The sequence below is a fragment of the Accipiter gentilis genome, unplaced genomic scaffold (assembly GCF_929443795.1).
Source record: "Accipiter gentilis unplaced genomic scaffold, bAccGen1.1, whole genome shotgun sequence".
In the NCBI taxonomy this organism is placed as follows: domain Eukaryota; kingdom Metazoa; phylum Chordata; class Aves; order Accipitriformes; family Accipitridae; genus Astur; species Astur gentilis.
Window position 1 is genome coordinate 1 of NW_026061037.1, and position 23,392 is coordinate 23,392.

The 23,392-nt window shown below is 55.0% G+C and overlaps 2 protein-coding genes and 1 long non-coding RNA gene across 9 annotated transcripts; all 3 read right to left on the bottom strand.

The window, feature by feature from the left end:
- Nucleotides 1-2,722: 2,722 nt before the first annotated feature.
- SUPT16H (SPT16 homolog, facilitates chromatin remodeling subunit) lies at nucleotides 2,723-23,066 on the bottom strand. The gene is made up of 26 exons (XM_049797624.1): nucleotides 22,668-23,066; nucleotides 21,862-21,954; nucleotides 20,623-20,793; nucleotides 16,981-17,133; nucleotides 16,750-16,896; nucleotides 16,499-16,650; nucleotides 16,100-16,272; nucleotides 15,900-15,990; nucleotides 15,732-15,805; nucleotides 13,565-13,677; nucleotides 13,397-13,462; nucleotides 13,172-13,267; nucleotides 12,953-13,068; nucleotides 12,694-12,847; nucleotides 11,206-11,333; nucleotides 10,974-11,109; nucleotides 10,750-10,876; nucleotides 10,552-10,670; nucleotides 10,315-10,440; nucleotides 10,107-10,219; nucleotides 7,422-7,497; nucleotides 7,170-7,339; nucleotides 6,968-7,097; nucleotides 6,615-6,744; nucleotides 4,497-4,574; nucleotides 2,723-4,391 (listed from the first exon to the last, which is right to left on the bottom strand). Exons 1-26 carry the CDS (start codon nucleotides 22,920-22,922, stop codon nucleotides 4,270-4,272), a joined length of 3,309 nt encoding a protein of 1,102 aa, XP_049653581.1. The 5' UTR covers nucleotides 22,923-23,066; the 3' UTR covers nucleotides 2,723-4,269.
- Nucleotides 4,870-6,119, bottom strand: LOC126037307 (uncharacterized). 2 transcript variants are annotated; one of them, XR_007505602.1, is made up of 3 exons: nucleotides 6,077-6,119; nucleotides 5,708-5,747; nucleotides 4,870-4,901 (listed from the first exon to the last, which is right to left on the bottom strand). It is a non-coding gene; the product is annotated as an uncharacterized LOC126037307 (long non-coding RNA). The 2 variants fall into 2 exon arrangements; XR_007505603.1 differs by having other exon boundaries at nucleotides 6,037-6,082.
- Nucleotides 17,260-20,615, bottom strand: LOC126037305 (uncharacterized). Of its 6 annotated transcripts, none has more exons than XM_049797623.1 (2): nucleotides 19,861-19,893; nucleotides 17,260-17,983 (listed from the first exon to the last, which is right to left on the bottom strand). In XM_049797623.1, the coding sequence occupies exon 2, from the start codon at nucleotides 17,953-17,955 to the stop codon at nucleotides 17,383-17,385; it is 573 nt and encodes a 190-aa protein (XP_049653580.1). In that variant the 5' UTR covers nucleotides 17,956-17,983; nucleotides 19,861-19,893; the 3' UTR covers nucleotides 17,260-17,382. The 6 variants fall into 6 exon arrangements, 3 of the variants coding, with proteins under 3 accessions (XP_049653580.1, XP_049653577.1, XP_049653578.1); XM_049797620.1 differs by lacking the exon at nucleotides 19,861-19,893 and adding an exon at nucleotides 18,607-18,696 and having other exon boundaries at nucleotides 17,383-17,989; XM_049797621.1 differs by lacking the exon at nucleotides 19,861-19,893 and adding an exon at nucleotides 18,100-18,181 and having other exon boundaries at nucleotides 17,383-17,873.
- Nucleotides 23,067-23,392: the final 326 nt, after the last annotated feature.

The following is a 23,392-nucleotide window of genomic DNA, read 5'->3' on the forward strand; positions in this document are numbered from 1 at the left end:
GGCGGGGCCTGTGGGGCGCGTCATGGCGGAGCCGGGGCCTCTGGTGTGGGCCCGGTTGTACTGGGGCGGGACTGGTTTATACTGGTTTGAGTGCGGTTAAACTGGTTTGGCCCCAATTTGAACTGGTTTGGCCCCAATTAAACTGGTTTGGCCCCACTTTAAACTGGTTTCACCCCAGTTCATACTGGTTTAAGCCCAGTTTAAACTGGTTTCCCCCATTTAAACTGGTTTCACCCCAGTTCATACTGGTTTAAGCCCAGTTTAAACTGGTTTCCCCCATTTAAACTGGTTTCACCCCAACTCACACCGGTTTAACCCCATTTAAACTGGTTCCAGTCCAGTTAAACTGGTTTCAGCCGCTTTACACTGGTTTCACCTGATTTAAACTGGTTTCATCCCAGTTCATACTGGTTTAAGCCCAGTTTAAACTGGTTTCCCCCATTTAAACTGGTTTCAACCCAGTTCATACTGGTTTAACCCCTTTTAAACTGGTTCCAGTCCAGTTAAACTGGTTTCAGCCGCTTTAAACTGGTTTAACCTGATTTAAACTGGTTTCACCTGATTTAAACTGGTTTCACCCCAGTTCATACTGGTTTAAGCCCAGTTTAAACTGGTTTCCCCCATTTAAACTGGTTTCACCCCAACTCACACCGGTTTAACCCCATTTAAACTGGTTCTAGTCCAGTTAAACTGGTTTCAGCCTCTTTAAACTGGTTTGGCCCCAAGTTAAACTGGGTTGACCCAATTTAAACTGGTTTAACTCCCAATTCATACTGGTTTCACTCCATTTAAACTGGTCTGGCCCCGATTCAAACTGGTTTTGCTCCTTACAAACTGCTTTAACCCCAAGATAAACTGGTTCCAGTCCAGTTAAACTGGTTTCAGCCGCTTTAAACTGGTTTCACCTGATTTAAACTGGTTTCACCCCCAGTTCATACTGGTTTAAGCCCAGTTTAAACTGGTTTCCCCCATTTAAACTGGTTTCACCCCAGTTCATACTGGTTTAACCCCTTTTAAACTGGTTCCAGTCCAGTTAAACTGGTTTCAGCCGCTTTAAACTGGTTTAACCTGATTTAAACTGGTTTCACCTGATTTAAACTGGTTTCACCCCAGTTCATACTGGTTTAAGCCCAGTTTAAACTGGTTTCCCCCATTTAAACTGGTTTCACCCCAACTCACACCGGTTTAACCCCATTTAAACTGGTTCTAGTCCAGTTAAACTGGTTTCAGCCTCTTTAAACTGGTTTGGCCCCAAGTTAAACTGGGTTGACCCAATTTAAACTGGTTTAACTCCCAATTCATACTGGTTTCACTCCATTTAAACTGGTCTGGCCCCGATTCAAACTGGTTTTGCTCCTTACAAACTGCTTTAACCCCAAGATAAACTGGTTCCAGTCCAGTTAAACTGGTTTCAGCCGCTTTAAACTGGTTTCACCTGATTTAAACTGGTTTCACCCCAGTTCATACTGGTTTAAGCCCAGTTTAAACTGGTTTCCCCCATTTAAACTGGCTTCACCCCAGTTCATACTGGTTTAACCCCTTTTAAACTGGTTCCAGTCCAGTTAAACTGGTTTCAGCTGCTTTAAACTGGTTTGGCCCCAAGTTAAACTGGGTTGACCCAATTTAAACTGGTTTAACCCCATTTAAACTGGTTTAACCCCCCTCAAACTGGTTTAACTCCCAATTCATACTGGCTTTGCCCATTTTAAACTGGTTTCATCCCATTCAAACCGGTTTAACCCCATTTAAACTGGTTCCACCCTCTTTAAACCAGTTTAACTCCCAATTCATACTGGTTTAACTCCCAATTCATACTGGTTTCACCCATTTTAAACAGGTTTAACCCCATTTAAACTGGTTTTACCCTCCTCAAACTGGTTTAACTCCCAATTCATACTGGTTTAACTCCCAATTCAAACTGGCTTTGCCCATTTTAAACTGGTTTCACCTATTTTAAACAGGTTTAACCCCATTTAAACTGGTTTTACCCTCCTCAAACTGGTTTAACTCCCAATTCATACTGGTTTAACTCCCAATTCAAACTGGCTTTGCCCATTTTAAACTGGTTTCACCCCATTTCAAACAGGTTTAAACCCCATTTAAACTGGTTTTACCCTCCTCAAACTGGTTTAACTCCCAATTCATACTGGTTTAACTCCCAATTCAAACTGGCTTTGCCCATTTTAAACTGGTTTCACCCATTTCAAACAGGTTTAACCCCATTTAAACTGGTTTTACCTTCCTCATACTGGTTTAACTCCCAATTCAAACTGGTTTAACTCCCAACTCATACTGGTTTCACTCCCAACTCATACTGGTTTCACCCATTTTAAACAGGTTTAACCCCATTTAAACTGGTTTTACCCTCCTCAAACTGGTTTAACTCCCAATTCATACTGGTTTACCTCCCAGTTCATACTGGTTTAACTCCCAACTCATACTGGTTTCACACCCATTTTAAACAGGTTTAACCCCATTTAAACTGGTTTTACCCTCCTCAAACTGGTTTACCTCCCAGTTCATACTGGGTTAACCCCAATTTAACTGGTATTCCCCCTCCCAAACTGTTTCGCCCCCCCCCCCCCCAAACTGGTTTCCCTCCCACCTCATACTGGTTTCACCCACTTTGAACTGGTCAGGCTCCTTTTCAACTGGTTTCACCCCCATTTCAGGGTGGTTGTTTTTTCGAAAAACCACACTTTTTAGTTAAAAAACCTTAAAAAAAACCACTTTTTTATTGAACGATTGGAAAAGAGCGAGAGCTACCGGCTACGGAAAAGAGACGCCCCCGCAGGGGGGACCCCAAAAAAGAGGGGGGGGCCCCCCAAAAAAGAGGGGACCCCCCCCAAAAAAAGAGGGGGGACCCCCCTCGCTGCCGATAAATAGAGCTAAATAAAAAAAAAAAAAAAAGAGGGGCGGGGCTTGGGGGGACACGCCCCCCGGTGGGATTTTGGGGTGTCCCTCCCGGGGAGGTTTTGGGGTCCCCTCCCCCGATTTTGGGGTCCCCCCCAATTTTGGGGCTCAGCGGGCACCCCAAATTTGGAGAGAATCCCAAATTTTAAGGGAAATTCCCGAATTTGGAGGAGAATCAGTAAATTTGGGGGGGGGCATTCAAATTTTTCGGGGGGACGTCAAAATTTTGGGGGCGGCCCCCCAAAATTTTGAGAAGCCCCAGTTTTCAGGGAGAAACTCCCAAATTTTTAGGGGGGCACCAAATTTGGGAGGAGAACCCCCAATTTCAGGGAAAAAACCCCCAAATTTTTAGGTGGGACCCCAAAATTTTGAGAAATCCCAATTTTGAAGGAGAAACCCCCAAATTTTTAGGAGAACCCCCAAAATTTGGGAGGGAAACCCCCAATTCCAGGGAAAAACACCCCCAATTTTTAGGGGGGGGGCCCCAAAATTTGGGAGGATAACCCCGAATTTTGAGAGTAACACCCAAATTTTGGAGAACCCCCCAAAATATTGGGAGGATCCCCAAAATTTTTAGGGGGGACCCCTAAATTTTGGAATAGGATCTCACATTTGGGGGGGGGATGCTGAAATTTGGAGGGTGGGCCCTAAATTTGGAGGAAGAACCCCAAATTTGGGGGGAGAAATCTCACAATTTTGAGGAGCGAGCCCAAATTTGGAGGAGAATCTCCAAATTTTGAAAAGAACTCCCAAATTTCGTAGGGGGACCCCAAAATTTTGAGAACCCCCCATCTTGGTTCAGAAGCTCCCAATTTTTTAGAGGACCCCCAAATTTTGAGGAGACCCCCCAAAATTTTTCCAAGGACCCTCAAATTTTGAGAAGAACCCCCAAATTTTTTCAGGAGACCCCAAAATTCTGAGGAGACCACCCCAATTTTTTTCTAGGGGCCCCAAAATTTTGAGAAGACCCTCCAAATTTTTTCAGGAAACCCCAAAATTTGGTGGAGAACCCCCAAATTTTTTCTAGGGACCCCAAAATTTTGAGAAGAACCTCCAAATTTTTTCAGAAAACCTCCAAATTTGGAGGACAACCCCCAAATTTTTTCGAGGAACCCCAAAATTTTGAGAAAAACCTCCAAATTTTTTCAGGAAACCCCCAAATTTCAAGGAGAACCCCCCAATTCCTTCCAGGAACCCCCAAATTTTGAGCAAAACCCCCAAATTTTTTCAGAAAACCCCCAAATTTTGAGAACTCCCCCCAAAATTTTAGAGAACCTCCAATTTTTTTGGAAGGGGGGGACCCCAAAATTTTTCCCGGGGGGCGGGGTGAAGTGGGGGGAGGGAGGGGGGGGTCCCCTACTTCCTCTTCTTTTTGGGGGGCCCCGGATTGCGGGGGTGGGCGCCCCGGCCGGCGGGAGCCTTCCTCTTCCGGCTGCGGCCGTGCTCCTCCTCTTCCTCGTATTGACTCTCCCGGTCAGCTGGGGGGGGGGGGAGAAGAGAGATGGGGGGGTCAGGGGGGTCCCCCCAGATTTTTTGGGGGTCCCCGCCCCCCCCCCAACTCCCTCCCCCCACTTTGGACTCACCTTTTCGGGCTTCTTCTTCCAGCTCGTCCCAGTCTTTGCCGCTCTCTTCTTCGCTGCCCAGCGACTCCTTGGAATATTCTAGAAGGAAACGGTGGCAGGGGGGCCGATCTCCAAGGGGTTGTGGTGGCCTCCACAAGGACCTGGTGGCCTCCAAGGGCACTTGGTGGCCTCCAAGGGGACCTGGTGGCCTCCATGGGGACCTGGTGGCCTCCAAGGCCACGTGGTTGGTGTCTCCAAGGGGTTGTGGTGGCCTCCAAGGGGACCTGGTGGCCTCCATGGGACCTGGTGGCCTCCATGGGGACCTGGTGGCCTCCAAGGGGACTTGGTGGCCTCCAAGGGGACCTGGTGGCCTCCAAGGGGACGTGGTTGGTGTCTCCAAGGGGACCTGGTGGCCTCCACAAGGACCTGGTGGCCTCCAAGGGCTCGTGGTGGCCTCCAAGAGGACCTGGTGGCCTCCATGGGGATGTGGTGGCCTCCAAGGGGATGTTGAATGGCATCTCCAAGGGGTTGTGGTGGCCTCCACGGGGACGTGGTGGCTTCCAAGGGGACCTGGTGGCCTCCAAGGGCACTTGGTGGCCTCCAAGGGGACCTGGTGGCCTCCATGGGGACCTGGTGGCCTCCAAGGCCACGTGGTTGGTGTCTCCAAGGGGTCCTGGTGGCCTCCACAAGAACCTGGTAGCTTCCACAAGAACCTGGTGGCCTCCAAGGCCACGTGGTTGGTATCTCCAAGGGGTTGTGGTGGCCTCCACAAGGACCTGGTGGCCTCCAAGGCCACGTGGTTGGTGTCTCCAAGGAGACCTGGTGGCCTCCACAAGGACCTGGTGGCCTCCAAGGGGACCTGGTGGCCTCCAAGGGCTCGTGGTGGCCTCCAAGAGGACCTGGTGGCCTCCATGGGGATGTGGTGGCCTCCATGGGGATGTTGAATGGCATCTCCAAGGGGTTGTGGTGGCCTCCACGGGGACGTGGTGGCCTCCAAGGGGACGTGGTGGCCTCCAAGGGCACTTGGTGGCCTCCAAGGGGACCTGGTGGCCTCCATGGGGACCTGGTGGCCTCCAAGGCCACGTGGTTGGTGTCTCCAAGGGGTCCTGGTGGCCTCCACAAGAACCTGGTGGCCTCCAAGGCCACGTGGTTGGTATCTCCAAGGGGTTGTGGTGGCCTCCACAAGGACCTGGTGGCCTCCAAGGCCACGTGGTTGGTGTCTCCAAGGGGACCTGGTGGCCTCCAAGGGCACGTGGTGGCTTCCAAGGGGACCTGGTGGCCTCCAAGGGCTCGTGGTGGCCTCCATGGGACCTGGTGGCCTCCATGGGGATGTGGTGGCCTCCAAAGGGATGTTGAGTGGCATCTCCAAGGGGTTGTGGTGGCCTCCATGGGGACGTGGTGGCCTCCAAGGGGACCTGGTGGCCTCCAAGGCCACGTGGATGGTGTCTCCAAGGGGTCCTGGTGGCCTCCACAAGAACCTGGTGGCCTCCAAGGCCACGTGGTTGGTATCTCCAAGGGGTTGTGGTGGCCTCCACAAGGACCTGGTGGCCTCCAAGGGGACCTGGTGGCCTCCAAGGGCACTTGGTGGCCTCCAAGGGGACCTGGTGGCCTCCATGGGGACCTGGTGGCCTCCAAGGCCACGTGGTTGGTGTCTCCAAGGGGTCCTGGTGGCCTCCACAAGAACCTGGTGGCCTCCAAGGCCACGTGGTTGGTATCTCCAAGGGGTTGTGGTGGCCTCCACAAGGACCTGGTGGCCTCCAAGGGGACCTGGTGGCCTCCAAGGCCACGTGGTTGGTGTCTCCAAGGGGTCCTGGTGGCCTCCACAAGAACCTGGTGGCCTCCACAAGAACCTGGTGGCCTCCAAGGCCACGTGGTTGGTATCTCCAAGGGGTTGTGGTGGCCTCCAAGGCCACGTGGTGGCCTCCAAGGGGACTTGGTGGCCTCCAAGGGGACCTAGTTGCCTCCAAGGGGACGTTGAGTGGCATCTCCAAGGGGTTGTGGTGGCCTCCGTGGGGATGTGGTGACCTCTTGAGGGACGGGCCCCCCTCCTCGAGGCCACGACGTCCTCCTCGGGGCCACGACGACCTCAGCGGGGACGCGCCACCCCCACCCAAGGGACGTGCCACCCCGTCACCCTACCCGACTCCTCGGCCTCGGAGGAGTAATCTTCGTCGCTGTCCTCCTCCTCCTCCTCGTAGTCTTCCTCCGAAGGGTTGAAGGTCTCGTCCTCCATCTCCGACTCGGATTCGCCCACCTCGGCGTCACTGCCCTGGGGACAACCGGGAGGAGGTGGAGGCGGGACGCAAAGGGGCGGGGACAACGTGGGGGCGGGGTCACCAAGGGTTGGGCCACCAAGGGTTGGGCCAACCTGGAGGTGGGGCCAACCTGGAGAACCTGGAGGTGGGGCCACCAAGGGGTGGGGATGACCTGGAGAACCTTGGGGTGGGGTCACCAAAGGGTGGGGCCACCCTAGGGGCGGGGCCAAGCCGTACCTCGCCCTCGGGCTCCAGGAAGGACCATCCTCCCTGCTCGAAGAAGCCCTCGGGGTCATCCACGATGGTCTTCATGATCTTGGTCCAGTTGAGGGACTGGACGCCCTCCGTGTATTTGAGGTCACACGAGCTGGAGGAAGAGGAAGAGGATGGTGAAGGGGCGGGGCGGGGCGGGGCAAGCAGGGGAAGGGGTGGAGCCTACTTGAGCCACTCCTTGATGGGGTCAAGGGAGGCGACGGGGATGGCGTTGATCATGGTGACCTTCTTGCTGTAGTCCTTGTAGACGATGACCATGTCGAAGTTCTTCAGGTGGAACTGGACCCGCTCGAAGTGGATCAGCTCCACCTCGTCCAAGGTCACCACGAAAGGGGGCTGGGGTGGGGCAAAAGATCAGTGGGGCAGCCCCCCAAGTTCTGGTGGCTCCCCCCAAAATGGTCATCCTGCCTCGACTTACCCACTCGGTGCAGTTGACCAAGGCGCTGCTGGTGGGTTGGAGAAGGCAGGTGCTGCGGTACGGGGCGCCGTTGAACCTGCCGGAGCAGGGGGGACACCCCCCCAAAAACCCATGAGGAGACCCCGAAGAAACATGAGGAGACCCCCAAAAAAACTTGAGATCCCAAAAAAACGAGGAGGCCCAAAACCCATGGGGAGATCCCAAAAAAACCCATGGGGAGATCCCAAAAAAACACAGGGAGATCCCCAAAAACACAAGGAGATGCTAAAAAACCATGAGGAGACTCCAAAAAACCATGAGGAGACCCGAAACCCATGAGGAGATGCCAAAAAACCATGAGGAGATCCCAAAAAAATCAAGAGGAGACCCAAAACCCATGAGGAGATGCCAAAAAACCATGAGGAGATCCCAAAAAAATCAAGAGGAGACCCAAAAACCATGAGGAGATCCCCAAAAACCACGAGGAGATCCCCAAAACCCATGAGGAGATCCCAAAAAACCACAAGAAGATGCCAAAAAAACCCAGGGAAGTGCCAAAAAACCATGAGAAGACCCCAAAAAACCATGAAGAGACCCAAAACCCATGAGGAGACCCCAAAAAACTCATTAAGAGATTCCCCCAAAACCATGACGAGATCCCCCAAAAACATGAGGAGACCCCAAAACCCATGAAGAGACCCCCAAAACTATGAGAAGACCCCCCAAAAAACATGAGGAGACCCCCAAAACCATGAGAACCCCCAAAACCATGAGGAGAACCCCAAAAACATGAAGACACTCCAAGAAGAGATGAAGGCACCTCAAAACTGATGAGGACAGCTCCAAAAAAATAAGGACACCCCCAAAAAGGGATGAAGGCACCTTAAAACCAATGAGGACACCCCAAAAAACCACAAAGACCCTCCCAAAAGCGATAAAGGCACCTCAAAAACAATGAGAACACACCCAAAAATGATAAGGACACCCCCAAAATGATGAGGACACCCCAAAAACGATGAGGATGTCTCAAAAATCGACAAGGACACCTCAACAAGGAGATGAAAACACCCTCAAAAAGACGGTGGCACCCCACAAAGATGGTGAAATCACCTCCAAAACGATGGGGACAGCCCCAAAAACATGAGGACACCCCAAAAAACGATGAGAACACCCCAAAACCGATGAGGATGTCTCAAAAAATGACGAGGACACCTCAAAAAACGACAAGGGCACCTCAACAAAGAGATGAAAACACCCCAAAAAACACAGTGGCACCCCAGAAAAACCATGAAATCACCTCCAAAACGATGGGGACAGCCCCAAAAACATGAGGACACCCCAAAAAACGATGAGAACACCCCAAAACCGATGAGGATGTCTCAAAAAATGACGAGGACACCTCAAAAAACGACGAGGGCACCTCAACAAAGAGATGAAAACACCCCAAAAAACACAGTGGCACCCCAGAAAAAACAGGAAATCACCTCCAAAACGATGGGGACAGCCCCAAAAAACATGAGGACACCCCAAAAAACGATGAGAACACCCCAAAACCGATGAGGATGTCTCAAAAAATGACGAGGACACCTCAAAAAACGACGAGGGCACCTCAACAAAGAGATGAAAACACCCCAAAAAAGACAGTGGCACCCCAGAAAAACCATGAAATCACCTCCAAAACGATGGGGACAGCCCCAAAAACATGAGGACACCCCAAAAAACGATGAGAACACCCCAAAACCGATGAGGATGTCTCAAAAAATGACGAGGACACCTCAAAAAACGACAAGGGCACCTCAACAAAGAGATGAAAACACCCCAAAAACACAGTGGCACCCCAGAAAAAACAGGAAATCACCTCCAAAACGATGGGGACAGCCCCAAAAAACATGAGGACACCCCAAAAAACGATGAGAACACCCCAAAACCGATGAGGATGTCTCAAAAAATGACGAGGACACCTCAAAAAACGACGAGGGCACCTCAACAAAGAGATGAAAACACCCCAAAAAAGACAGTGGCACCCCAGAAAAACCATGAAATCACCTCCAAAACGATGGGGACAGCCCCAAAAACATGAGGACACCCCAAAAAACGATGAGAACACCCCAAAACCGATGAGGATGTCTCAAAAAATGACGAGGACACCTCCAAAAACGACGAGGGCACCTCAACAAAGAGATGAAAACACCCCAAAAAAGACAGTGGCACCCCAGAAAAAACAGGAAATCACCTCCAAAACGATGGGGACAGCCCCAAAAAACATGAGGACACCCCAAAAAACGATGAGAACACCCCAAAACCGATGAGGATGTCTCAAAAAATGACGAGGACACCTCAAAAAACGACGAGGGCACCTCAACAAAGAGATGAAAACACCCCAAAAAAGACAGTGGCACCCCAGAAAAACCAGGAAATCACCTCCAAAACGATGGGGACAGCCCCAAAAAACATGAGGACACCCCAAAAAACGATGAGAACACCCCAAAACCGATGAGGATGTCTCAAAAAATGACGAGGACACCTCAAAAAACGACGAGGGCACCCCAACAAAGAGATGAAAACACCCCAAAAAACACAGTGGCACCCCAGAAAAACCATGAAATCACCTCCAAAACGATGGGGACAGCCCGAAAACCCAACGGCGGCCCCCCAAAACCCACGAGGACCCCCCAAAAAAGGTCAGTGGGGTCGGTCTCCACTTACCCCAGCTCCCGGAAGGGCACCTCAAACTCCAGCTCCTCCTTGGTGAGCGCTTCCACCTTCTCGATGAAGTTCTTGAAGGCCGTCTTCAGCTTGTGGCGCATCTCCCGTTCCATCTTTGGGGGGGGGTGTGGGATAAAGGGGGTCACCACCATCTTGGTGGCACCCCAAAAACTTCTCGGGGACCTTCCTCGGTCCTCTTGCCACCGACCTGCTCGGCGTAGAGGTCATCGCGGTCATGCATGTGTTGGTGTTTGCCCAAGTCGGTGGTGATCTCGCCAACTTCCGTGTAGAACTGGACGTCCGTGTGACGCTTCTTCCCGAACATGATGGCGTTCTTGGGGAGGGACGCGGACGCGACAAGGACAAACGTGTCACCGGGAAGGTCCTGCAACCCCCCCCACCCCCCGAAAAAGCCACGCCCCCACGCCCCGGCTTAGAAGAAGACCTTGAGGTGAAAGTGGAGCACGATGATCATCTCCCCGTCGCACGGTTGGAAAACGGCATGCTTGATGTTGTTGTAGAGGATGTCCACCTTGTCTCCGCGCACCGAGGTGAAGCGGAAACCTGGGGTGAGGACAATTAAAGGTGACAAAGGGGTCCCCGAACCTCCACGAGGTCCATCGGTCCCACCCCAAGTTCATACCGTTGACGTGGGCCTCCAAGGAACCCTGCATCCTCTTCTGGGCGATGTTGGGACGGATGTAGAGGTCCTTCAACTTGGGGTTGCTGCGGTTGAGGTTGATGACCAACGAGTCTTGCTTGACGATGCCCTGGAGAAGACCCGGAGAAGTTGGGGGTCCCCAATTTCTCAAAAAAAAACCACCCCCAGGAGAACCCCCCAAAAAATCCCGTCCTCTCGGTCCTCACCTCCTTCTCCTTCTCCTCGGCTTCTCGGGTCTTGTAGCGTTTCTGGACCTCCTTGATGATCCGAAAAGCGTTTTGAAGGTTGAGGGCCGGCACCGTCTGCTCGCCCGGGGTCTTCATGTTGGAGGCGCGGTAGGTGCTGGAGGGACCGGGAAAAATCGGGGTGACCTCGGGGACCCCATAAAGCCACCGCAATGTTGTCCCCACCCCATCGTGGTCCCCAAGGGTGGCTCACATCTCCTTGACGAAGGTGGCCTCGGGGTTGGGGAAGATGTTGCCCTCGTTGCGTCCCAAGGCGCTGCCCGGGCAGTAGAAGTTGATGCGTAGGTAGGTGTAGTCACCTTCCACCGACATGCTGATGTTCTGGGGTGGGGGGAGAGAAGAAAAGAGGGGGTCACCCCCAAAAATGAAGGAGGGTGGGGGGGCTGCAGCCCAAAAGTGAGACGGGGAGAAGGTTTCAGAACAAAGGTTGGGGAGGTGGAAGGGTGGGGCATCTCAAAAGCTTGGGGAGGAGAAGGTTGAACCCGAAAATCGCCTTGGGTTGAAGGTGGGGAGAAGGTTGAACCCCAAAACCGCCTTGGGTTGAAGGTGGGGAGAAGGCTGAACCCCAAAACCCTCTTGGGGTGAAGGTGGGGAGAAGGTTGAACCCCAAAACTGCCCTGGGTTGAAGGTGGGGAAAAGGTCAAACCCCCAAACCCTCTTGGGTTGAAGGAGGGGAGAAGGTTGAACCCCAAAACCGCCTTGGGTTGAAGGTAGAGGTCAGGCTGAACCCCAAAACCGCCTTGGCTTAAAGTTGGGGAGAAGGCTGAACCCCAAAATTCCCTTGGGTTGAAAATGAGGGTCAGGTTGAACCCCAAAACCCCCTTGGATTGAAGGTGGGGAGAAGGTTGAACCCCAAAACTGCCCTGGGTTGAAGGTGGGGAGAAGGTTGAACCCCAAAATCCCCTCTTGGGTTGAAGTTGGGGAGAAGGTTGAACCCCCAAACCATCTTGGGTTGAAGGTAGAGAGAAGGCTGAACCCCAAAACCCTCTTGGGTTGAAGATGAGGGTCAGGTTGAACCCCAAAACCCCCTTGGGTTGAAGGTGGGGAGAAGGCTGAACCCCAAAACCCTCTTGGGCTGAAGGTGGGGAGAAGGTTGAACCCCAAAACTGCCCTGGGTTGAAGGTGGGGAGAAGGTTGAACCCCAAAATCCCCTCGGGTTGAAGTTGGGGAGAAGGTTGAACCCCCAAACCATCTTGGGTTGAAGGTGGGGAGAAGGTTGAACCCCAAAATCCCCTTGGGTTGAAGGTGGGGAGAAGGTTGAACCCCAAAACTGCCCTGGGTTGAAGATGAGGGTCAGGTTGAACCCCAAAACCCCCTTGGGTTGAAGTTGGGGAGAAGGTTGAACCCCAAAACTGCCCTGGGTTGAAGGTGGGGAGAAGGTTGAACCCCCAAACCATCTTGGGTTGAAGGTGGGGAGAAGGTTGAACCCCAAAACTGCCCTGGGTTGAAGATGAGGGTCAGGTTGAACCCCAAAACCCCCTTGGGTTGAAGTTGGGAAGAAGATCGAACCCCCAAACCTCAACAACTCAACACTGGGGCTGAAGCCGCACCCCAAAACCCCAACATCTCACCTGAACCTCCCCTTCTCCCCCCACGTCCCCCCACCCGAACCGAGGAGGTTCCCCCGGGGACATCTTGGGGTGTCCTAAACAGGGAGGAAGATTTTTGGGGCGTCCCCCACCTTGATGGTGGCGATGTGGAAGGGGGTGGCGATGCCGAAGACGGGCATGATGACGGTCTCGTACTTCTTGTCGATGTAGATCTTCATCTCGCGGATGTGGGGCTCCTTGGGCATCAAAGCCGGGTTCTTGTAGGAGATGTTGGACTTGCGAGCCCTACCAAAACACGGCGGTGATGCGGCGAGGGCCCCGCCCCAAACGAAGAACCCCCGTTTTACCCCAAACGTCCCCCCCCAAAAAAAATCCGCCGGTTTGGGTTACTTTTGGATCTGCTGCTCGCCCTTCTGCTCCGTCAACCGCCGGCGCGCCTCTTCGTTGAGTTGAGCGGCCAACTCTTTCTGGTGGGCTCGGCGCTTCTCCTCCGCCGTCAGCTCGTTCTGGGGCGGGGCGGAAATGACCTCAGACCTCCCCCCACCTCCTCAAAAAAAAAAATAAAAAATGGGGTGTGGTTTTGGGGTGGGGCGGGCGGGGACAACCCACCCGCGTCCGCTCCGTCAGCAGAGCCGCCCGGGAGCTGCGGCCGAGGAGGTCTTCGGCTTCGTCTTTCTCTTCTTCTTCTTCCTCTTCGTCTTCATTCTTTTTTGGGGTAGAAAAAAAACACCCAAACAAAATTGCGAGTTTTAAAAAAACCTGGGGTCGAAATGGGGTTGTTTGCCCAAAATCGAGGAGTTTCGCCCCATTCTTGCCCCCGCCTCGCGTCATCACCTTGAGGAAAATACCGACGTTCTTGACCTTCTTCTTGACGGCGGTGAGGACGGTGGCGGGACCCTCCTGGCGGAGGAAGAGCGTGGGTTGGGGAAGAAGGACCCCGGTGTATTTTTGGGAGGGGGGGTGTGTCCCTGTGGCCCCGCCCTTTCCTCATGCCCCACCCACCTCATCTACCAGCACGGTGTCGCCAATGAACATGGCGTAGGTCCTCTCCTCCGGCTTCTTGCCTTCCTTGTTGGTCAAGTCGGAGAAGCCAACGTTGATGCTGAAGACCATGCCTGGGGGGAGGAAGAGGAGGGGATGGGCGGGGCCGGGGGTGGAGAAGTTTTGGGGCGAGGGAGGACAATTTGGGGGGAGGGAGAGGAAGTTTGGGGCGGCAGGAGAAAATTTGGGGGTGGAAGAGGATGATTTTGGGGTGGTGGGGACAAAATTTGGGGTGGTGGGAGAAAATTTGAGGTGGGAGAAGACAATTTTGGGGTGGTGGGAGAAAATTTGGGGTGGAAGAGGATGATTTTGGGGTGGTGGGACAAAATTTGGGGTGGGAGAGAATGATTTTGGGGTAATAGGACAAAATTTGGGGTGGAAAAGGATGATTTTGGGGTGGTGGGACAAAATTCGGGGTGGGAGAGTGATTTTGGGGTAATAGGACAAAATTTGGGATGGAAGAGGATGGTTTTGGGGTGGTGGGGACAAAATTTGGGGTGGAAGAGGATGATTTTGGGGTGGTGGGACAAAATTTGGGGTGGAAGAGGATGATTTTGGGGTTGTGGGGACAAAATTTGGGGTGGAAGAGGATGATTTTGGGGTGGTGGGACAAAATTTGGGGTGGAAGAGGATGATTTTGGGGTAATAGGACAAAATTTGGGGTGGAAGAGGATGATTTTGGGGTGGTGGGGACAAAATTTGGGGTGGAAGAGGATGATTTTGGGGTGGCGGGACAAAATTTGGGGTGGAAGAGGATGGTTTTGGGGTGATGGGACAAAATTTGGGGTGGGAGAGAATGATTTTGGGGTAATAGAACAAAATTTGGGGTGGAAAAGGATGGTTTTGGGGTGGTGGGACAAAATTTGGAGTGGAAGAGGGTGATTTTGGGGTGGCGGGACAAAATTTGGAGTGGAAGAGGGTGATTTTGGGGTGGTGGGACAAAATTTGGAGTGGAAAAGGATGGTTTTGGGGTGGTGGGACAAAATTTGGAGTGGAAGAGGGTGGTTTTGGGGTGGCGGGACAAAATTTGGGGTGGGAGAGAATGATTTTGGGGTAATAGGACAAAATTTGGGGTGGAAAAGGATGATTTTGGGGTGGCGGGACAAAATTTGGGGTGGGAGAGAATGATTTTGGGGTAGTAGGACAAAATTTGGGGTGGAAGAGGATGATTTTGGGGTGGTGGGACAAAATTTGGGGTGGGAGAGAATGATTTTGGGGTAATAGGACAAAATTTGGGGTGGAAAAGGATGATTTTGGGGTGGTGGGGACAAAATTTGGAGTGGAAGAGGATGATTTTGGGGTGGTGGGACAAAATTTGGAGTGGAAGAGGATGATTTTGGGGTAATAGGACAAAATTTGGGGTGGAAAAGGATGATTTTGGGGTGGTGGGGAAAAAATTTGGGGTGGAAGAGGATGATTTTGGGGTAATAGAACAAAATTTGGGGTGGAAAAGGATGGTTTTGGGGTGGTGGGACAAAATTTGGAGTGGAAGAGGGTGATTTTGGGGTGGCGGGACAAAATTTGGAGTGGAAGAGGATGATTTTGGGGTGGTGGGACAAAATTTGGGGTGGGAGAGAATGATTTTGGGGTAATAGGACAAAATTTGGAGTGGAAAAGGATGATTTTGGGGTGGTGGGACAAAATTTCGTGTGGAACAGTATGAGTTTGGGGTAGTAGGACAAAATTTGGGGTGGAAAAGGATGATTTTGGGGTGGTGGGACAAAATTTGAAGAGGACCATTTTGGGTGGAAGAAGACTTTTTTTGGGTGGAAGGAGGACATTTTTGGGTAGAAGAGGACCTTTTTTGGGTGGAAGGAGAACACCTCGTTGGGGGTGGAGGAAGACCTCTTTGGGGCGGAAGAGGACTCACTTGGGGTGGAAGAGAACCTTTTTTGGGGGGAAGAGGATGATTTGGGGGGGAAGAGGACAAGTTTTTGCGGGGAAAGAGGACCTTTTTGGGTGGAAAAGGACCTGTTTTTGGTGGAAGAGGACCAGTTTTGGGTGGAAGAAGACCTTTTTGGGGTGGAAGAGGACAACTTTGTGCAGGAAGAGGATGATTTGGGGGGGAAGAGGACGATTTGGGGGGGAAAAGAGGACGATTTTGGGGGTGGGCTGAAGCGCTCCTCACCCTTCTTCAGCCGGTGTTGGTTCTTGCTGTTGATGACCAAGGAGCCCTCCCTGAACTCGATGCCCATGGCGAAGCTGGCGAGAGACGGACAGACGACCACCACGACGTCCCCAGCCTCCTCACGCCTCCGCGTCCCCCCATCCCTGTCCCCCCCCTCCTCATCCTCACCCCAAATTCTTGGTGATCTTGCTCAACAACTCCGGCTTCTGCTTCTTCACCACGTCCATCACGGCGCCGTAGACGTCGCAAAGTTTGGTTCCTGCGAGACCGAGATGTCACCGACCGCGTCGTTATCGACATTTTTTTTGGGGGGGGGGGTGTCTTGAGGAGGTCCGGGCCCCCCAAAAAACTTTGAGGCTGGTCCTCACCGTGACGCATCTCCTTCAACATCTCGTCCTGGAGCTGAAGGAGGAAGGCGTAGTGATCCTGCATCTCCTGAGGTGGATCCACCATCAAGGTCCTCACCAAGTTGGAGCAGTAGGACTTGTAACGGATGCCCATGGCGCACGTGATGGCCCCGAAGTGCATGTGGTTCTTGTCGCTACGGCGGGGGGGGGACGACGATAGCGAAATTTTGGGGGGGGAACAGCAAAATTTGGCCAACGACGACATCAAGTTCCCCCTCGCCGCGGCAAATTTGGAGTTGGGGATCATCCCACCCCGCCGCGTTTGGGTTTTTTTAGGGTGATTTAACCAACCCGGCCTTTTTTTTTTAGGGACGCGTCCCCGTCCCCCCCCCAAAATTTCGGGGGCGCGTCCCTCCCCACCTGACGACGCTGAACTTGAGGTTGTAGTTGCCCCCGCTCTGGATGATGGGGGGGTAACACATCTCCACCGCCGAGGGGTCGGCCCCCGCCAGGTACTTCTTCTCCTCGATGGCCTTCTCCACCGACTCGGCCAACTTGCTATGCCGCACTTTCTGGGGGTGATGACATCGTTATGACGTCACCCCCACCTCGGCGCCCTCTCGGTTTGGAGCCCCGACCTTCCCCCCCTGCCAAAAATCGAGCTTTCTGACCTCATCGGCGTCAACGATCTCCATCACCCGTTCTTTGAAGAACTTGGTGAAGACCTCGGAGGTGATGGCGGCCGCTTTGCGCATCAAGTTGAGTTCGCCGTCTTCCTTGGCCGCCATGGTGTAGGCCACCACGGCGCTGATGTCCACCTACGGAGGGACCAAAGTTTGGGGTCGGGGACGTCAAGGTGACCCCCCAAAAGGGACGTCGAGGGTGGTGGGACCTCCCCGCACCTTCTCGAAGCCCTCCTTGCTGAGACAGTCGTTCCAGCTCTTCATGAAGTCGCCGGGGAATTTGTCCTTGCTGAAGACGCCGATGCGTTTCCCGCCTTTGCTGGCCTTCAAAGCTTCGATCATCTTCTCAAAGTTGGCTTTGTTGCTCTCGTTCTGAGGCAAAAAGAGGGGAAATCGGGGAAAAAAAATAAAATAAAGCGGGTGCTCGGCCCCGGCGCGGGGAGGGTCACCCATGAAGATGCCTCTGGGGTCAACGGCGCGGCTCGTCTTCCGTCCCACCTCCGAATCTCGACCTTCATCCTCATCTTCATCGTCACTTCCACCTTGACCTCACGTCCACCTCCATCCCAACCTCTCCAACCCATCTTCGTCCCATCTCCAGCTCCATCCTCATCTTCACCTTCATCTCCGTCCCACCTCCACCTCGCTTCCACCTTCGTCTCCGTCCTCATCTTCAACTTCGCTTCGGTCTCCGTCTCGTGTCCACCTCCGCCTCCATCCCAAACTCTCCATGCCACCTCCATCCCACCTCCGCCTCATGTCCACCTTCATCCTCATCTTCATCCTCGCTTCCCCCTCCATCTCCATCTCCACCCCAACCTCTCCAGCCCACCTTCGCCTCATCTCCACCTCCATCTCCATCCTCATCCTCCCCTTTGCTTCCACCTCAAGTCCACCTCCACATCCCGCCCAGTGTCTCCATCCTACCTCCACTTTCACCCCTGGCCCGTCTCCATCCCAACGTCTCCATCCCGCCTTCATCTTCATCTCCATCTCGCTTCCATCTCCACGTCTCTGTCCCCGTTCCATCCCCATCTGAATCCCAACGTCTCCAACCCAACGTCTCCATCCCCAACATCTCCATCCCACTTTAATCTTTATCTCCGTCCCATCTCCATCCCAACGTCTCCATCCCACCTTCATCTCCATTCCGTCCCCATCTGAATCCCAATGTCTCCATCCCAACGTCTCCATCCCACCTTCACCTTCATCTCCGTCCCATCTCCACCTCCATCCCAACGTCTCCGCCCCAACATCTCCATCCCACCTTCATCTTCATCTCTGCCCCATCTCCATCCCAACGTCTCCATCCCACCTTCACCTTCATCTCCGTCCCACCTCCATCCCAACGTCTCCATCCCATCATCATCTCCATTCCATCTCCATCTGAATCCCAATGTCTCCATCCCAACGTCTCCATCCCACCTTCACCATCATCTCCGTCCCATCTCCACCTCCATCCCAACGTCTCCACCCCAAGATCTCCATCCCACCTTCATCTTCATCTCTGCCCCATCTCCATCCCAACGTCTCCATCCCACCTTCATCTCCATCTGAATCCCAACGTCTCCATCCCAACATCTCCATCCCACCTTCATCTTCATCTCCGTCCCATCTCCATCCCAACGTCTCCATCCCAACTTCATCTCCGTTTCACCTCCATCTGAATCCCAACGTCTCCATCCCAACGTCTCCACCCTAAGACCTTCATCCCACATTCACCTTCATCTCCGCCCCATCTCCACCTCCAACCCAATGTCTCCACCCCAAGATCTCCATCCCACCTTCATCTTCATCTCTGTTCCCAACATCTCCACTCCGCCTTCATCTTCATCTCCGTCCCACCTCCATCCCAACATCTCCATCCCAGCTTCATCTCCATCTGAATCCCAACGTCTCCATCCCAACGTCTCCACTCCAACGTCTCCATCCCACTTTCATTTTCATCTCTGTCCCACCTCCATCCCAACGTTTTCATCCCATCTGCATCTCCGTTCCACCTCCACCTTCATCCCATCTCCACCACCAAGCCGATGTCTCCATCCCAACTTCATCTCCGTTTCATCTCCATCTGAATCCCAGCGTCTCCATCCCGTCTCCACCCCAACATCTCCATCCCACCTTCATCTTCATCTCCATCTCACTTCCATCTCCACGTCTCCGTCCCCGTTCCATCCCCATCTGAATCCCAACGTCTCCACCCCAAGATCTCCATCCCACCTTCATCTTCATCTCCGTCCCATCTCCATCCCAACGTCTCCATCCCACCTTCATCTCCGTTTCATCTCCATCTGAATCCCAATGTCTCCATCCCATCTGCATCTCCATTCCACCTCCACCTTCATCCCATCTCCACCTCCACCCCAACACCCCCATCCCAACATCTCCATCCCACCTTCATCTTCATCTCCGCTCCATCTCCACCCCTACATCTCCATCCCACCTTCATCTTCATCTCCGCCTCATCTCCACCCCAACGTCTCCATCCCAGCTTCATCTCCATCTGAATCCCAACGTCTCCATCCCAACGTCTCCACCCCAACATCTCCATCCCACCTTCATCTCCGTCCCACCTCCATCCCAACGTCTCCATCCCACCTTCACCTTCATCTCTGTCCCATCTCCACCTCCATCCCAACGTCTCCATCCCAGCTTCATCTCCATCTGAACTCCAACGTCTCCATCCCACCTTCATCTCCATTCCATCTCCATCTGAATCCCAATGTCTCCATTCCACCTTCACCTTCATCTCCGTCCCATCTCCACCTCCATCCCAACCTCATCTCAATCTGAATCCCAATGTCTCCATCCCAACGTCTCCACCCAAAGATCTCCATCCCACCTTCATCTTCATCTCCGCCCCATCTCCATCCCAACGTCTCCACCCCAAGATCTCCATCCCACCTTCATCTTCATCTCCGCCCCATCTCCATCCCAACGTCTCCACCCCAAGATCTCCATCCCACCTTCATCTTCATCTCCGCCCCATCTCCATCCCAACGTCTGCATCCCACCTTCATCTCCATTCCATCTCCATCTGCATCCCAACGTCTCCACCCCAACATCTCCATCCCACCTTCATCTTCACCTCCGTCCCACCTCCATCCCAACGTCTCCACCCCAACATCTCCATCCCACCTTCATCTTCATCTCCGCCCCATCTCCATCCCAACGTCTCCACCCCAACATCTCCATCCCACCTTCATCTTCACCTCCGTCCCACCTTCATCCCAACGTCTCCACCCCAAGATCTCCATCCCACCTTCATCTTCATCTCTGTCCCACCTCCATCCCAACATCTCCATCCCACCTTCATCTTCATCTCTGTCCCACCTCCATCCCAACATCTCCATCCCACCTTCATCTTCATCTCTGTCCCACCTCCATCCCAACGTCTCCATCCCACCTTCATCTCCATCTCTGTCCCACCTCCATCCCAACGTCTCCATCCCACCTTCATCTCCATTCCATCTCCATCTGAATCCCAACGTCTCCATCCCAACGTCTCCACCCCAACATCTCCATCCCACCTTCATCTTCATCTCCGTCCCCTCTCCATCCCAATGTCTCCACCCCAGGATCTCCATCCCACCTTCATCTTCATCTCTGTCCCACCTCCATCCCAACGTCTCCATCCCACCTTCATCTCCATTCCATCTCCATCTGAATCCCAACGTCTCCATCCCAACGTCTCCACCCCAACATCTCCATCCCGCCTTCATCTTCCTCTCCGTCCCACCTCCATCCCAACGTCTCCACCCCAAGATCTCCATCCCGCCTTCATCTTCCTCTCCGTCCCACCTCCATCCTGACGTCTCCATCCCACCGTCTCCCCATTCCGATCCCCGGCGAGGTCCTCACCTTCTCCCGGACGAGGAGGGTGATGGCGGGGACGCCGTTGGCGCTCTCCCCGCCCTTGGCGTGGGCCACCTGCTTGAGGAACTCCACCTTCTTCTTGCTGGCCATGAAGAGGATCTTCTCCTCGCAGAACACCATGATGGTGTCCGTCAGCTCGTAACCAAACAGCCACGTCTGGGGGGGGGGGGGAGGGATTTGGGGTGAGGGGGCCCCTCCCCAAAGAGGGTGGGGCCACCCCAAGGTGGGTGGGGCCGCCCCAAGGAGGGTGGGACCCCGCCAAAAAGGGTAGGAGAACCCCAAGGGTGGTGGGACCTTACTCAAAATGGTGGGGGGGAGCTTTTCCAAGGGGGATAGGGACACCCAAAAATGGGTGCTGGGAATGCCCAAAGGTGCTGGGACCCCCCCAGTGGGTGCTGGGACCCTCCCCCGTGGGTGCTGGGACCCCCCCAGTGGGTGCTGGGAGCCCCAAAAAGGGTGCTAGGACCGTTCTTAAAGGCGGGACCCCTAAAAAGGGGTGGTGGGAGCCCCGAAAGAGGCGAAGGGACCCTTCTTGAGGGTGGTGGGACCCCCCCCAAGGGTGGTGGGACCCCCAAATGGGGTGGTGGGAACTCCCAAGGGTGCTGGGACCCCCCCCCCCCAGAGGGGTGGTGGGACTCTCAGAGTGATGCACCCCCCCCAAAGGGGTGCTCGGCCCCCCCGCAAGGGTGGTGGGACCCCTAAAAAGGTACTGGAACCCCCCCCAAAAGGGTGCTGGCACCCCTAAATGGGGTGGTGGGACCCCCAAATGGGGGCTAGACCCCCCCCCAAAGTGGTGCTGGTCCCTCCAAGGGTGCTGGGACCCCCAAAAAGGGTGGCACCCCCCCCCCCCCCAAAACTGGTGGTAGGACCCTTCCCAAAGGTACTGGGACCCCCCCCAAAGTGGGTGGGACCCCCCAGAGGGAATGGGACCCCCCCAAAAAAGGGGGTGAGAACCCCCAAAAATGGGGTGGGACCACCAAAAATGGGGTGGGACCCTCCTAAAGGGGGTGGGACACCCCCCAAAAAGGGTGGGACCCCCCCCCAAAATGGGTGCTGGGACCCTTGTCAGGGGTGGTGGCAGCCCCCAAAGGATGCTGAAACCCCCCAAAAATGGGGCTGGGATCCCCGTGGGGGGGGGTGGGACCCTCCCCCGAGGGTAACACCCCCCCCCCCCCCCCGTGGGTGCTGGCCCCCCCGGTGCCCCTCCCCCGGCCCAGGACCCACCTGGAGGGCGGTGGACTTGGCGTAGACGATCTCTTCGTCCACCCCCACGGCCACCACGATGGCGTCCACCCCCCCGTACTCCTCCTCCCCCTTCTGCCGAAACAAGGGGGGGGGGGGGGGAGGGGCGACAACCCTGTCACCCCCCCCGCCCCTCCCCCCCCACCCTCAACCCCCTCCCCCCCTCCCAAATATCCCCCTTCTTTGAGCCTTATACCCCCCCTCCCCACTCTGTTACCCCCCCAGCCCCGCCCCCACCCCCCTTAGGCACCTCCCCCGCCCCCACCCCACCCCTCCCCCACCCCCAGGCCCCTCCCCCACCCTCCAAGCCCCTCCCTTTCCCCTCCTAAAACCCTCCCCCACCCTCCAAGCCCCTCCCCCACCCTCCAAGCCCCTCCCTTCCCCCTCTCAACCCCTCCCCCCACCCAAACCAAACCCCTTCCCCCCCTCAGACCCCGCCCCCCACCGCCCCTCCCCCACCCCTAGACCCCTCCCCCATCCCAAGCCCCTCCCTTTTCCCCATTCCCCCACCCCCCCAAAACCCTTCCCCCACCCCCCCCCCCCAAACCCCCTTCCCCCCCTCGGCCCCCACCCCCCGCCCCCTCCCACCCCACCCCTCCCCCACCCCCACGCCCCTCCCCCACCCCCAAACCCCTCCCCTTCCCCCCTTCCCCCCCCCCCACCTTCTTCCCCCTCCCCCCCAAACCCCTCCCCACTCCCCCCCCAACCCCTTCCCCTCCCCCCCCCCCCCGGGACCCCTCCCCCCACCTCCTCAGGCCCCTCCCCCACCCCCCAGGCCCCTCCCCCACCTGCCAGCTGCCGTAGAGCCGCCTGAGGCGGCGGTAATAGGCCTCGCGGTCGAGGCTGAGCGCCATGAGGGGAGGGCCCCGGGGCCGGGACCGGGACCCCCGCACCGCCGCCTTCCTCCTCCTCTTCCTCCTCCTCCTCCTCCTCCCGCGCTGCTTCTTTTCCTTCCCCCCCCGGAAGTGTTTCCCGGCGTGCGACGCTTCCGCTTCCGGGGCGGGAAGGAGGAGGCGGTGGCTGCGGGAGAGGTTAGTGCGCATGCGCCGAGGCGGGAAGGCCGCCCTCTGTCACGTGATTGGGGTGGTGAGGCGGGAAGGTGTTTTCCCTCGTCACGTGATGGGGACGGGAGACGGCGCCCGCGCCACGTGATGGGGGAAGAGAGGCGGGAAACTGGGGGAGGGAGAGCGCCCCCTGGTGGTCGGCGGGGGTGTAATTAGTTAAAGGGTAATTAATGAGGAGAAAATTAATGAGGGCGAGGTAATGAGGGGGGGGATTGGATGGGAGGGGCAGTTTGGGGGGTGTTTTGACCCCGGGGGAGGTAATTAGTGAGGAGGGGGTCATTAGTGAGTGGGGGTAATTAGTGAAATGAGGTAATTAGTGAGGGGATAATTAAGGAGGGGGTTATTTGTGAGGGGGGTAATTAGGGAGAGGGTAATTAGTGAGGGGGTGACTGAACAGGGGGGCGATGGGGGCGTGTTTTGCCGGTAGGGACTGGTTAATGAGGGGTGAT